Source organism: Rhodnius prolixus, unplaced genomic scaffold, assembly GCF_049639745.1.
Source record: "Rhodnius prolixus isolate KJV_2025 unplaced genomic scaffold, Rpr scaffold_6, whole genome shotgun sequence".
NCBI lineage: Eukaryota > Metazoa > Arthropoda > Insecta > Hemiptera > Reduviidae > Rhodnius > Rhodnius prolixus.
Genome location: NW_027411634.1, coordinates 13,258,436 through 13,273,418, shown reverse-complemented (window position 1 = coordinate 13,273,418; position 14,983 = coordinate 13,258,436). Strand labels below are relative to the sequence as shown.

The following is a 14,983-nucleotide window of genomic DNA, read 5'->3' as shown; positions in this document are numbered from 1 at the left end:
AGAATTCTGTTTATATTTTCTTAAGAAATTTCATTTTAAGTAAGTTTCAGGTGAGAATTAGATGTAAGTATTCTTCTTAAGCAAAAAATTCTACTAAATTAAACGCTTTCATCGCGTATAAGGAGAATAAAGATGTTGCTGGAATCCCGAGGTTACAGTAAAACGCTTGATCGGAATTATCAATTACATGATCGAATTCTTTTTGTTAACTTCTAATAAGTTATTATTTCTGTTAAATTATTTTCATTGAAATTAAGGAAAGTCTCTTTATCGTTAAGTATCTTTAGTGAAACTAAATTGAAAACAACTCCTTTAAGTATAATTCCAAATTTTTTGGAATATTGAGGTGCGGTCAATCAATCAATATAAATTCAAACACAAATTTTGTTTCATCTCACCAACGTTTCGGTAAAATCTTATTACCTTCTTCAGGGTAGTGTAAAAATTTGTAAAATCCATCATAACTGTTAATGTAGCTTAACGTTAAACTCTGTGGAGTTTATTTTACACTATCCTGAAGAAGGTAATAAGATTTTACCAAAACGTTGGTGAGATGAAACAAAATTTGTGTTTGAATTTATATTGATTGACAGCGACCTCAATATTCCTCAAAATCATCAATTTAACAACGGTCTAAAACTAAAACTATCACTATAATTTCAAAAGTTTTATGGAAATTAGATGAGTTATTGCACCAGATTTTTTTTAAATGAAGAATCAAAATTCCAGAGAAATTTTGTGCTTACTTTCATTTTGAAAATATTGCGTTGTAACCAAAAAAAAAAGAGCTTCTGCAATGAAAATAATCCTTCTATTTGAAACTGAAGTATTCTATTTTTAAAAAATTACATTGAAATTTAGCAGTGGACTACCGGAAAAATGTTCAGTTTTTTACACTGAATCGTTTGCGTCAATAAAATTAACCTATGAGCAATAAATTTAACGTAAAAATCCAGAAATTAAGGGATAATTCAACAAATAGAACTTTAATCTTTTGTAACAATCACAAAATAGTGTTGACAAATAAACATTAAAGAAAGAATGAGACAAATAGGCTGACGTACATACTCGTAATGTTATACAGTGTAACCTGATACCTGACTTAAAAAAACATTGGAATTAAACAAAAATGGATTAAATTAATAAATAATACTAACATTATTGGTTGATAAAGGAGATGGTGGTGAGGATGTCGGTGAACTTGATAAGAAGATATTTGCCTGAGGATGGAATATATTGCGGCCGGCAATTGCCGGAGTTGTTGCTGACACTGTTGTATCTTGAGGAACGATTGGCCATACTGTTGCCATTTTTTTTATACTTTAAAAGAAATTGTCAAAGTAAACAAACATTTAATTCACTTTTGTTTTTCTTTTTTGTTTTGAAACTTCTTTTGAGCTAATTCACTGAAATAATTGTGCACACTGGAAAAAAAAAAAGGTGAGAAAACGGTTTCCCAAGCAGAAAATTTGTGAGAACGCACTTAATTCATTAAAAAAGTAAATAAAAATAATAATAAAAAGAACACTCGACACTAATTACTTCTTTGCTCTTTAAAGATGGGTAGAATTCAATGAAAAATGATAGGTTGGCTGTGAGTAGTGTGCTAGCCAGGTGAGAAAATTTTGTGTATGTATTTGTGTGGTTGTATTAAGTTTTTTGGAGTAGTCGAAGCGGAGGAAGAGGCAACGATAAAGGTAAAATAGAAAAAGATGGAAAAACTAAATGAGTAGGAAGGGGTAGGTAGTTTAGTAAAAGGCGCGCAAGTTTAGTGTGATTTTGAGCCGCCCCAAAGAAACACGAGATTGGTCCATATTTGGCTGGCGAGCGTCGCCTAGCAGGCTATATTTAAAACTGGCCCGGGGATGCAGAGTTAGTAAAGTGAGCTCTCTAACTTAGTGGTGACTACTAAGAGAAACACAGTTCACGCATAACAAAAGAGAATTGATTAAAAATATATCTACATATAAAACTGAGCTTCTCTTCACTTAAAAAAAATAACTTCTCTCGTTCACATTAAATTACAAACACTGAAACACGTTCACTAAGGAGAGAAAGAGATAGTTGCGTTTTGTAAACAGTATGGACTAAGAGAGACAGGGAATCTAGAAAAAAAAGGCGACCACTAAATACCACCACTTCTATTCAGAGTAACTTAGTATAACTTTTTTTTTCTCCTACACACAGACTCCTCCCCTCAGACTGCCGAAGAGAGGGGACCCCACCGTAAATACTCAACGCCAATCAGTGGGGATGTATTTGCAAGAGATTGGCTAGGAGAGGGTGCAAATACAAAAACCCCGTCCGGGGAGCTTACAAAACAATCGTATCCAATAAATTTGTGTAATTTTATATATTAGGATCCACTCTACTACATTTTTATTACACATTACTACAAAAAAAATATTAACCTCATTAACCTAAAAATAACTTTCAGACAGTCTAACCATTATTTAAGGCTGGAACTATGGCCAAATTTAGAAATATTTTTACGATGTCTGCCACAAGATGTTTTACTAAATTTCTGTCCTCAACATTGTCCAGCGAGCGATGATGGAATGATTTTCAAGATGAGATAAAATTAACCACTTCTTTTTATTTATACATTTAATTAAATTGATGATATATTTCTTTTTTAATTTGGGGGTATTAAAATTCAGAGGCATTTTACAAGAATTTGTTTAGGTGGGCCATAATTTGTGAAGTAAATGGTTAATTTGTATTTAGGATGGAAGATTTGCGAGGAATCGGTCAAATAAAACAACTCGTCTCTTTCCCAACGTTTCTGTAACTGTTTCTGTAACTCAACCAATCCGCATAGCCACGCCCTGAAGAGGACAATATATTTATCGAAACGTTGGCAAAGAGACGAGTTGTTTTATTTGATCGATTCCTCGCAAATCTTCCATCCTAAGTTTAACAATTTACGGTCACGAAATCAATATATTCATATTCGTTAATTTGTATTTGTATTTTTTTTTTCACTTTATTCGCCATATTTACAACTACAACAATTGTTGCATCAAGTAAATTTGATCATACTGGTTCAGTTCACTTGTTATGTTATGGTTAGAGCAATCACCCACTCTTTCACAATGATTTAATCACAACAGATCTCATCGCTTCAAGCGACTAGGAGGATCATCTGGAAGGCTAGGAAAGGAGAGTTGTTGCCCAAGAGGAGAATAGGATGGAGGAGAGCTTGTAGGCTGAGAAAATTTGTGGTTTCTAAACTTAATTAGATCAGAGACAAAAGGGACGTGAAGATCAGTAGGAATGGTGAGGTTAGGTATGCAGCAGTATGGTGCGTTCAGGATTTCCTGTGAGATTTTTTGATTGCAGCGTACTGTATGCGTTTGGAGTTTGAGGATTTGGTTAAGCTCTTCTAATCTATATGTCCTTGTCAGTCTTTAACAGTGTCTTGTAGATAGGTTAGTTTGTGATTCAAGTCAAGATTGGATCTGCGATCAAGTAGTCTAGTAAGTAGCTTGAAGCGTCCGTTCACGTCTTGTCATTTCTGACGAGTATGTGGGTTCCAGGTAAGTCTCTTGTCAAAATACAATCCTAAGTATCGTTTATTTAGGTTAAAACATAATTACTTTCTCAAAATTGTTTCTAGTAAATGTTAAAAAACGAAAAAATAGGCCATGCAATTATTAATATGTAGTCATTCATGGATAGTACTTACTTTAAACTCATCTCTACCGGCTCCAACATTCAAGAAAGGGTGAAGGCCAGGGTGAATGCTAATAAAAAGGGTAGATGCTAAACCAACGTTTGGTGTCACAGGAAATCTAAGAAACTACCGGGTTATTCTTGTAGGGCTAGTGGTAATAATCATTTCTGTGAGGATTATAGAAAAGAATTAGCAATTCTCAGGATTGAGGACGGCACCATTGCCAAAACAAGGTCTTACTTGTCTAATTTCAGGAATAGCTGTATGAGACATCAGACCACCTGGCCTGGAAGGCTACTTACAGATGTTCTTAAAGGACCAGAACTTCTTTACAGCATAGTAAGATGATTTATCAGTATAGCCAACAAAATTGTGGATTCACAGGCTCAGAAAAGAACAACTGTTTTCATAATTGATTGATTTAGTGAAAAGACTATAGTTGTGTGTAAAGAGAAAATAATTTTTTTAGGATGTTTGATGACTAATAAGTAGTCTGCCAAGTTGTCAAATCTTTTGAACATTCTAAGGAACTATGGGAATCTTTTATGGTCGATGGCCTCGCGAACAACTGATCACTTGACAGAAAAGAGCATCCTTAATTCACTTCATCTGTATCCTAAGTTAGCCGACACACCATTGTTAGATTGTCTTTTATCAATTTATTTTGCTTTTCATTGTCACTTATTACCAATAGACAGTTGTGAATTAAATAAAAATATTTAAAAATGAAACAAACCAACTGATTTACAAAAATTATTTCCTTACTCAATCAAATTGAGCAAGAATTAAGTTCGGGAAAAATCATATTTTAAAAAAAGCTGCAGATATTTATTCTACAATAAAGTGGAGATTTGAGAGAATTCACCCAGATCTCCTCTTAAAATAACTTTTCATGAATACCATTTCTGAGGAACCAAAAGTGTAGTTCGTTGGACCAGAGGAAAACTTCAAACTTTAAATTGCCTCCTAATCATTTAACGACAAAGAAATAAACTTTTAGAGTACATGATTGGTTATAGTATCTACTAGTTACGTTTTATTTCACCGATAATTAGGTAATATTTTTACCAATAAAATGTTATAAAACTTAAGATATAATTAAAATGGTGAAGAGTAGCGCCATGCCACGTGTAGTGTATTTCTGGAACTAGTATTCTTAATCTATTTTTCTCTGACCGCCTTGACAGCTCTGTCTATCTGTCAGAATTAAGTCAACAAAAATAGACGATCCTCCACTACTGTACGAACAATAATCTAAGTCTACACTACAGGTTATATTACTAAAAGTGTATAAAATAGAGTCTTTCTATTCATATTGATCATGTTCTGCTTCTAAAAATTTGGTTTAAGGGCACTTCCGTTAAAAGTGTCTTTGGACATCTCTCTAAAGTGTCATTTTAAATTGTAAAATTAAAAAAAAAAAAAATTTAGTTGTCTGGCTTGGAACACACATAACATTCTCTTGCCAATTTGTGTCATAAAATTTTTGTTCAAAATATATTGTGCAGAAAAAAATTAAAATAAAATAAAATTATCGATAAATCACAAAATGTTACCATTAATCGATTTTCTGGAAATTTGTGATATCACTTTATATATTTAAACTTTATTGGAATTGGCTTTGGTACTTAAAAATAGCGCTCACTTAGAAACTTGACACCTACTTTTACCTCAAGAACAGAAAATTAAACAAAATAACTCGCTTACAAAAAAAAGGTTATTGCAAATAAGCTATCATATAGTTTCCACGAAGACTGCATAAATAGTTTTTATCGAAGCTCGGTTACTATAAAATATGTATTTTAACAAAAGCAGTAGTAAATTTTTTGATTTATTTATTTCTGTATTATACAAGCAGCGTGTTACAGAAAGAGTTAGCCTTTTACTATACTATAAGAATTAAGATACAAAAATAGTTGAAATAAACAAACTTATACTGAACTTACAACTGCAGGTGAACTTAAAAAGAAAAAGGAAAATGACGATAGTACATATACTGTAGTGCTGCACGAGAAACGAGACAAAACAACAAACACGAGACCGAGACGAGACTTGAGCAACCGAGACCGAGACCGAGATCGAGACATGATATATATCTCGTCGAGAAATCTCAGTCTCGTCTCGGTTTTTCAAATATTAATTTTTAGCTACAAAATTATAAAATTGTGTTCTTTATTAATAAATAATCATTACAGGAATTTTTTTTTTTTTTTTGGCGCATCAACAGCTGAGGTCATTAGCGCCCGGAGCTTTTTCCAGTGCACTGCCGGCCTCCGGACAGTGTTCTCTCGTTACAGACAACACTGTCCATCACCGGAGCTGTAAGAAGCTCCTAGGAAGAGAAAATCTAAGGGTCAGTTGCTGGATTCGAACCCGGGACCTCCGCGTGGGAGTCCAGTATGCTAACCTCATAGCTAATCCCTTCCCTAATACCCATTACGGGTATTAAATTAATTATTAAAAGTAATTATATATGTTCAATATTACTACATCTATTTGGCTTCGAATTACATAAGTAAAGTAAGCAAAGTAAAGCAATCGCCTATTTTTCAGGCGGGGCTTTACGTCCAACTACCAATTAGGTGTCGCGGACGGAGGCGACTAGCAAACTTACTTTACTGTAAATTTCTTTTGTTAACCAATAAATAAAATCCAAGGCCTAAGACCGGGAATCGAACCCAGTACCACAATACTCATTAGCTTCGCAGGTCTCGCACTATTTTCGTTTCTAAGATACTCTTTGCCTAAGCATTGATACATAAAAGAGCTTTTACTGAATCAGAAGTTAAAGATCTTCTATTGGCCATTATCATCGCAGCTTGCGAAAATAATCTTTCCGATGGCACTGAAGTTGCACAGATACTAAAAATATCTTTCGCCATTCTAGACAAATTTTTGAAGGAATTCCCAAGTGTTTTCCACCATTCTGAGGTGTATTTTTTATTTCACGAATCAACTTGTTATAGCAGGCAGATATGTTATTTGGGTCTTTCATTTGGCGCGTTTTTAACATCTTTTTGAAATTATATAAAGATATATAACAGTAATAGTAACATATGATGCATTGAAGTTAAGTAGTTGTCTTCTTTTACACACATTTTCATTACCAATATATAGATTAAAATAATTATTAGAAAGTAATAACATTTTTTGAAAAGATTATTAATAGCAAACCACTTTTAATACTTAAACAAAAATTCAAAAAAACTGAGACCGAGACCGAGATATCTCGACGAGACCGAGATATCTCGACGAGACCGAGACCGAGACTGCATAAAGTCTCGCCTCGTCTCGGTCTCGTGCAGCACTAATATACTATTCTTTTCTTTTGCTCATATTCCAAAGGAAACCAAATGAGAGGTTGCTAAGGAAACAACATCAACATTATGATATTAAACGGGAATCTAGGCAGTACAAAATCGCAAATTATTCGTTCTAGTGAGCACAGACTGGACATTACTCTTGTACCAAAGCACTACGTAGTCTCAATGCATTAGTAAAAAAGTTATACACATTAAATACTTGAGTTTTTTTTTTATATACAAGTATGTTTACTAAAGAACTATCAAGGAATATTTATTTCTATATAAACTGTAGTAAAAGCAGTAGAAAATCTGGAACTGCGGTCTTATATTAACAAAAAGGTACGAGTACATCCAAAATGCCAAAGAAAAAAGATAAATATCCAACCACAAGGGAAGAACGACTACTTACTGCACTTGGCGTGACGTAATTTTTTTTTAATTAGTAAAAATAAATTTACTGAAATTATTTTATTGAACAAGATGGAGACAAAAATGAATATAATATAAAAAAGAAGTAAATGCTGTTGATGTCGCCATCTGGACAAGGAACACGTCCTTGGTGGAAGTTCCTTGTCCAGCCCAGTCGGTCGTATATCAGCTTTTATGACAACTTCCCATTTCTTTCTAGCGCTTTATTCATCATAGTCTTACAGCAACAATAAAGTATTAAGATGTATATAGTTTATTACGTAGATTATTATAAACCTACATAAAATTTTATTACTTCTTCCATTGAAAACAAATTATATAACATTGAACTTCAAGATGTGGAGGTTAAAAAATAAATTAGAACAACTTGAAATGTTTATATGTAGTTCTCTGTACTTTAATCGTAAATAGTTCGTAAAACAATCTTCTGAAGTTATTTAGGTATTCAAATATTTCATTTTTCATCACCAGAACTTCACAAACTTTCATCTCTCATGGAATTTCCTTACAAGAAGAGTAGCCTTAATTATATTATATATTATAACGTAGAAGTAAACTTTAAATATAAAGCTGTCACATTAGAAGCACTAGTCTGTGTTGTTGAAAGGTTGTTTTGAAGACTTTAAGCGGCATGAAACTACGAATGAATGTCAGTCTACTGATTGAGTGGTTGCACACAAATATGCGAATGAATTTCGGCCAAACTAACACATCATTCTCATGTTGTTTTTTTTGCGTTTATTGTGCTACATTCAGCGCGTTAGCGCTATAAGTAAAAATTATACAATAGAGTAATAAATGATAAGGTGACGGAGTGGAGAAGTTACCCAGTGGTAACACTAGCAAAACATTATATGGTTAGTCACTCTCTTCACTTGAGAAGAGATCATGAGGCCACTGTCTTCCTAAAAGCGTCTTGCTCGGGTGGCAGGAAGAGTTCTAGAAGAAAGATTTTGTGAGCTAGAGGATTTATATGAGATTGCTGGCTAAAGTGGAGTTTTCTGTATCGTGTTTTCAGCGACTTGGGTGACAAAAGGAATGTTAAGGTCAGCGTTTATAGTCAGGTTGGAGACATACGAAATGGAGCGTTTACAATAGTTCGAAGTATTTTAGATTGTAGGGATTGAATCCTTTGGAGTTTGGAGCGTTTGGTTGAACCCTACAGCTCTATTCCATACGCCCAGATGGGTTTTAAAATAGAAGTATAAATTAGTCTTTTGTAGTCTAGAGAGAGTGTTGATCTATCGTCTAAGAGTCTTTTAAGTAGTCGATATCGTCTGTTCAGTTCTGTTCTTTTAAGTCTAGTGTTGGGGTTCCAAGAAAGTCTTCGGTCTAAGTAAAGCCCCAATTCTCATGGTTAATATGAGAATTTAAAAGCAAAGTACATTTATTTGATGTCTCCGCCTATCCGTCTCCATTTCTTTAATTTACATAAATCGATATCTCACCATTTTTGAGGCACCTTGAATTGTTTTATGGTACATCTTTTTTTGAGAAACTATAAGATCAGCAATGAAACAGTCTAGATCACGAATAATCTACAAATATCAACTAGAGAATTGCCATAACCATTAAGGGGAATTGTCATTACTCAAACTAAAGAATTTCTGCGTACAATCAGCCACACTCGTCTGATATTTACAATCTCTACACAATATTCATCTCCAGTTCTATACAGTATTATTACAGATAATATTGCTCTTCAATTAACCGCTATTCTTGTGTGTTTTCTATAAGAGAACTTGAATGAGCCTCAAGATAAATGTAAGAATGTGCCTAACTCCTGAAAAAAAAGATTGCTGTACTACGAATATAATTTTGTCTTCCTCTTTTAGGCATCTTTTTCACTTCTCATGTGAACATTCGCAGAAAATAAGTAATAGTAAACTGTTTAAATCATAATGATTAAATACAATTTATGGCTAGTATTTTGCTGCTAGTAACAAAACTAATAAATAAATATATATATATAATTGGAAATGGAAAATACAAGAAATACAAACAAATACAATCAATAAATAAATGGTGTACAATATAAAATAAATTACTACATAAATACAGTTTGGCTTAATATGGCTTTAGTAAATTATTTAAAGCCATTTAAATTGTCAGCTATATTTGTATATAATGGGTACATTGTGTATCTCACCCATAGTTACAACTAGTTTTTTGTACGTTCAATATTTTTGCACTCTCTCGTTAAATATAAGATTTGCGGTAGTTGTTATGACAATTCTTCTTGGTTAATAAATATTCATCTTTTATTATCATTTATCTAATAAACATAAAACTCGTTATTTTGCAAAACTATATAGATTTCCAGCCTGTTTTGAAACACCTAATTCCAAACATTTACAAATCTTTCCCACAATACTTTGGTTTAAACAAGAAATTTTACCCAATCTTCGTAGACCATTTTTTTTAAATAATAATAATTATTACAATTAAATTGAAATTATCACAAAGTTTTCTTTAAATTGCAAAAAGTATCGCTACCAAGGTCAATTTTCTATAGAATAAATTTTATTAGTTATAAGTTATAACGATTTTCTTCTCGAAACTTATTTCAAGCCAAGTGATCGAAATTTGAATATACTTTTCATTTAGTATACTCACGATAATCACCTAGATCTTTTTATTAATTTTGCTTCATAAAAAAAGAAACTTATTATAGTTTACTTAATATTCAATCTTGTTTTACCCACAGATAGTAAATTTTTCAATAAATCACAATAATAACAATAAATAAAACGAATAAAAAGGAGTCATGAAGCTAAAATAAATTTCTGCCTCCGCACCGGCATTAACGAGTGGCTATAAATAATTGATAATAAACAACTGGTAAAAATAAATATTACAATATTAAATAGGAAATTTACAAATAAATCAACTACGTGGTGACTTTACGTCATAAGAATGTTATCGCAAGTTCTCTGTTGAGAACGTTAACTATTCTCCATCGTACAACCACGCATAATAATTGGTGACTTTAATTAACGAACTATGCTTTTAGAGATAAATACAAATTTGACACTTTTTATAAAAGTATAACATAATTTAGAAATGAGATCGATATCAAACGGATACGATGTGGTGTAATCAATTAAAGGGCCTACACAAAGAAAATATATTGGTGAAATATAGATGACAGATTCTCTTTGTTTGATAAATCGATTATTATCGCTTGCACACAGAAATGAGGAGAAATTTTACCTGTTTCTTACGCTAACTTCAATTTTGTACGTGTTCACTGTAATAAAAATGAAATCGTAAGTAATATACGATTCCAATTGGGCAAAAAATGTTTCCAATGAAATAAGACATTTTTCCTTTAGTAGAGGAAGGAAAAATGTGAACAGAGTTTTCTTTTTAGGAAAATTAAACGAGTAAAAATTGAACATTGCGATGCCCATGGAAGCTAATGTGTCCTATTTGCAGTCAAAGATTCTCTTCTCTCAAAAGATTCTCTTTTCACTTGTCACCAGAAGAGTTTATTATGATCTCTCTTTCCTTTGCAATTCTTCTCCATTCTCAAATAGACTGTCCTTACCTTCTTTCTCTAATTTCTTTTAATATCTCATCCCTAGGGTTGCCAACTGCCCTTTTTTGGAAAGGACAGTCCTTTTTTAACACCTGGTTGCCCTTGTCCTTTCTTAAATTAGGAAAGGACGCCTTTTGTCCTTTTTTCAGATATTATTCACACAAATCTAATTTATTTTATTGTATTTTTGATTTAAGTTCTGACTTCCGAGACTTCTTCATTTGGCGTGTTGTTTTTCTGTTCTAACTGAACTGAATAGGACAACAGGTTATTGATGTAACGATGAACAAAATGCAAAAAATGGTACTGGATTTGATGATTCTGATTAATTATATTCTTTTGGTAGGTGAATTTCTTTCATAATGCCGACACTGTTTTGAGGCCTAATTTTTTGCAATTAATCAGAGATTTCTGCATCAATTTTTAAAATAATCACTATTCATGGTATATCTTTCGAAAGGTCATCATTGTATGCAGATGTTTTTCATGAATAGTGCACGTTTTTTACATAATATATAACATTTTTGAGAAAAATGAAGTCAAAGTTTTTGGAAAAAGATCAGAAACTTGCTACTTCTTATGTTTGGGCCGCAAAATGAAACACTTGGTATTATTATTTTGGAATATAAATTTGCTTATTTAAAAGGAAAATTAACCTTTAAGCTTAAAATTGCTGTAGCTTTAATAGTTTGAGAAATATAGACCACTGTTTGCTAAAAAGTAGTAATAACTTGAAAAAACATAAAATTAAAAATATCTATAAAATGGAGCCGAATCGTGACATAGTTTATATAAAATTTTTTATTGCAAATGATGCCCAGAATCGCCCCCGAAGTAACGGTAGTCTTATGCTGAACATCCTGTATATTACCAGGCCCCAAAATCCTTTCGACTGCCCTGAATATACCTAATTTTTTTAGGGTGCCCTTTTTTGAAACTTTATAGAGTTGGCAACCCTACTCATCCCATACTATACGACATTATTCTCCGTTCAATGTACCGTACTGCAAACATAATTACGTTTTTACTCCGCTATTTTTCGTATGATGCGGATAGCCAATCATTTCAACTTAGATTTCTTTGGCACAGATATACAAAATTTTCTACATAAAGCCAGATGTCAACCATTTCTTTGAACTATTTGTATTGTATAAATCTGTACCTCTAAAACGTAAAATAAAATGTTAAAGCCCTAAAACCTAAATTATAAATACCTAAATTTGTGTTATTTATGTTATTAATATTGTTGCTTCTGTAAATTGAATATTGATCCGTTCTTTATATAAAAATAAATCTTAAAGTACATCAACTTATTATTCAGGTAGCAGTGAGAAAGATCAGAGTTAACAATTGATAACTACAAATGATCTTATCGATTATTACATAATTAGCATTGAAAAGAAAAGGAACAAAGTTAGAAAAAGAAAAGAAAAAGAATTATTAGCCCACTGAGTAGAAAATACAGAAAAAGATTGTAGAATGAATTCACGAGATTGGCGGTATGAGTTGAATGTAAGCCACGCCTTAAGTTATATATATGTGTATATATATATATCTGATTACAGTTTTTCCGGTTCACTGCCAAGTTTGTAAAAGTAGATATATACAAGGATCACTTGTGGCTGTTACGTTGGTCGCATACAAATTCTACCTAATTGTATAATATACAAACGCGCCCACATTACTTTATCACAGTTCATACGCACCGCAGCCGTGTGTCATTGGTACAACCGCATACTCTTCATTGTTGGCTTTATTTTCTTTTTTACACTCTTTTAAAAAAAGTAAATAAATAAATACAAATCTTATCACAAGTAGAATCATTCTTCCGCCTCATTGGACAAATATTATTCGAATTTAAAGTGACTTTTCTTTTTTTGCAACCACAAATAATAGGGACAAAAACAGCAATTTCATAAAGAAATGAGACTGGGTCTAACTTGGCGGCTTCATAAAGGATTTTTAATTCTAAACAATTTCGTTGGAAGTACGCAATGGAATTCTATTTTCCATTTGGGAGGATTTTAGAGATTTAAATTTAGATTGAATATACAAATTAGACTAGCGATCTATGTTCAGACGCATCACTCTTCCTCCTGTCTTTTACAATTTAATTCCTTTACCAGTAGTCAACGTAGTCCGCTACCTTGGGCTTGACAGAAGACTTACATGAAACCATCATACCCGACTTAAGAGAACAGAACTTAACAGACGCTTCCGACAACTGAAAAGACTACTCGACAACAGATCAAAATCTGGACAACAAAAGACTTATACATGTAAGTATATTAAAGCCAGTCTGGGCTTATGGAATCGAACTGTGGGGTTCAACCAAACGCTCAAATCTGCAAAGGATCCAGGTCCTTGCAGTCTAAAATTCTTCGCTCTATAGTAAACGCTCCTTTCTACGTCACCAATCAAACCATTCACACAGATTTGAACATTCCTTTCGCCACACAAGTTGCTGAAAACACGATACAGAAAATTCCATCTCATCACAATCCACTTGTACAACATCTATCTTCCAGAACATTTCCAGACAACACTTCTAGACGTCTTAAAATACAGTGGCCTCGCTATCTCCTCTCTGATGAAGAGAGTCAGTAGAATTTAGAATGTTTTTTGGAGTGTTACCGCTGGGTAACTTCTCCACTCTGATATGAGTGTATGTTATTTATTGTTATCATTGTTGCTTATAACGCAAAATGCGTTGATTGTGACTAGATAAATGATTAAAATAAAAAAAATTTAAAAAAAAAGATTGAATATAAAAGAATAGGACAGTATTTCGAGTCAAAAACTAAAATTACTGATGTCGTAAAAAGTATTTACAATTTAGTAAAAGTGTATATTTCTTTGTCCTGGAGTTTAGGACAAAGAAGCTCCAGGCAGTCAAAACTATTGCCAGTATTTCATTAACATAAAATAATTAAAGGAAAGAGAATCGCCTAATTTTTTAAATATTGAGTTGGATCTTTTTTAACACACATACTTTATTCTAATCGAACAGCAGCATTATATTTTTTTAAAGTAAATTATTCCTATTTTAGGAATAATGCCGAGCCCTGCTTGTGGCTTTCCTGCTTCGTAACACCCCTTAAGACAAATAAATTACACTGAAATGAACACAGTGTTCAGGAAATGAACACATTGATTTGCATAGTATGCATTAATCCGCTATGCTCCACAGCATCAATGATTTCATCTTTAAAGCATTTTCTTTTCAATCATTTTCTCTGCTTTCAGATTTCCATCTGTCTTCAAAAATTTGAAACATCAGATTTGTGCTGGAAAAATTTAAACATGTGAGGTTTTGTAAAGTTGATGTTGTTTGCTACGTTGACAACATCGCTAGACATATATTACGAGATTTTGGCATATTTTCACAACATAGTTGCGTAAATTTATATCATGCAGTAAAAATACATCAACGCCATTTATAAAACAAAAAAATGTATGGAAGATATCTACATTTTTTAACCAATTATTTAAAGAAAAAGAGAAAAAAACGGTCAAAGTTGGGTGTTTTTCAACGTTACGCTTTTTCGTGCAGTTTTTGACGATCAACCCTTATACAACTGTCCTATTTCATCTTAACTATAATAATAATTAATCAACAAACTTTCAAATAGATAATTAATAATCAGAAATAAATTAACGAATTGCAATAACTGATTGTAATTAAAAATAAGTGAAAGCAACAGGAGAACCGCCAGTGTTCTGCTTGAGCAAAGATCATCTAAATTTAGGACAATGTGATGAATTTAGTTACTGTAATGGAGCTCACTTATACAGTCTAAATAGTGAGTGAACGAAAATTAATGACCAATAATTTGTCGCAGTACATAATAATTGATACAAATGATTTTTTAATTAACTGTCTTGAAGAATGTTTGTATTGGTTAATTTTAGATGAAGTACGCAAGGGTCTATACACAAGATGATGTATGAACTGATTATTATGAAGAAAAAAGATAAAATATACTTTACAAAATATCTAGTTTGAAGAATATACATACAAATATTATAAAA

At 32.3% G+C, this 14,983-nt stretch overlaps 1 protein-coding gene across 1 annotated transcript in view; it reads right to left on the bottom strand.

Moving 5' to 3' along the window:
- Positions 1-2,141, bottom strand: part of LOC141460100 (uncharacterized) — a 124,955-nt gene extending 122,814 nt beyond the window's left edge. The window contains exon 1 of the mRNA XM_074139763.1: positions 1,158-2,141. Coding sequence (XP_073995864.1) covers positions 1,158-1,310 — 153 coding nt within the window. The 5' untranslated portion in view covers positions 1,311-2,141. The remainder of the gene's footprint in view (positions 1-1,157) is intronic.
- Positions 2,142-14,983: the final 12,842 nt, after the last annotated feature.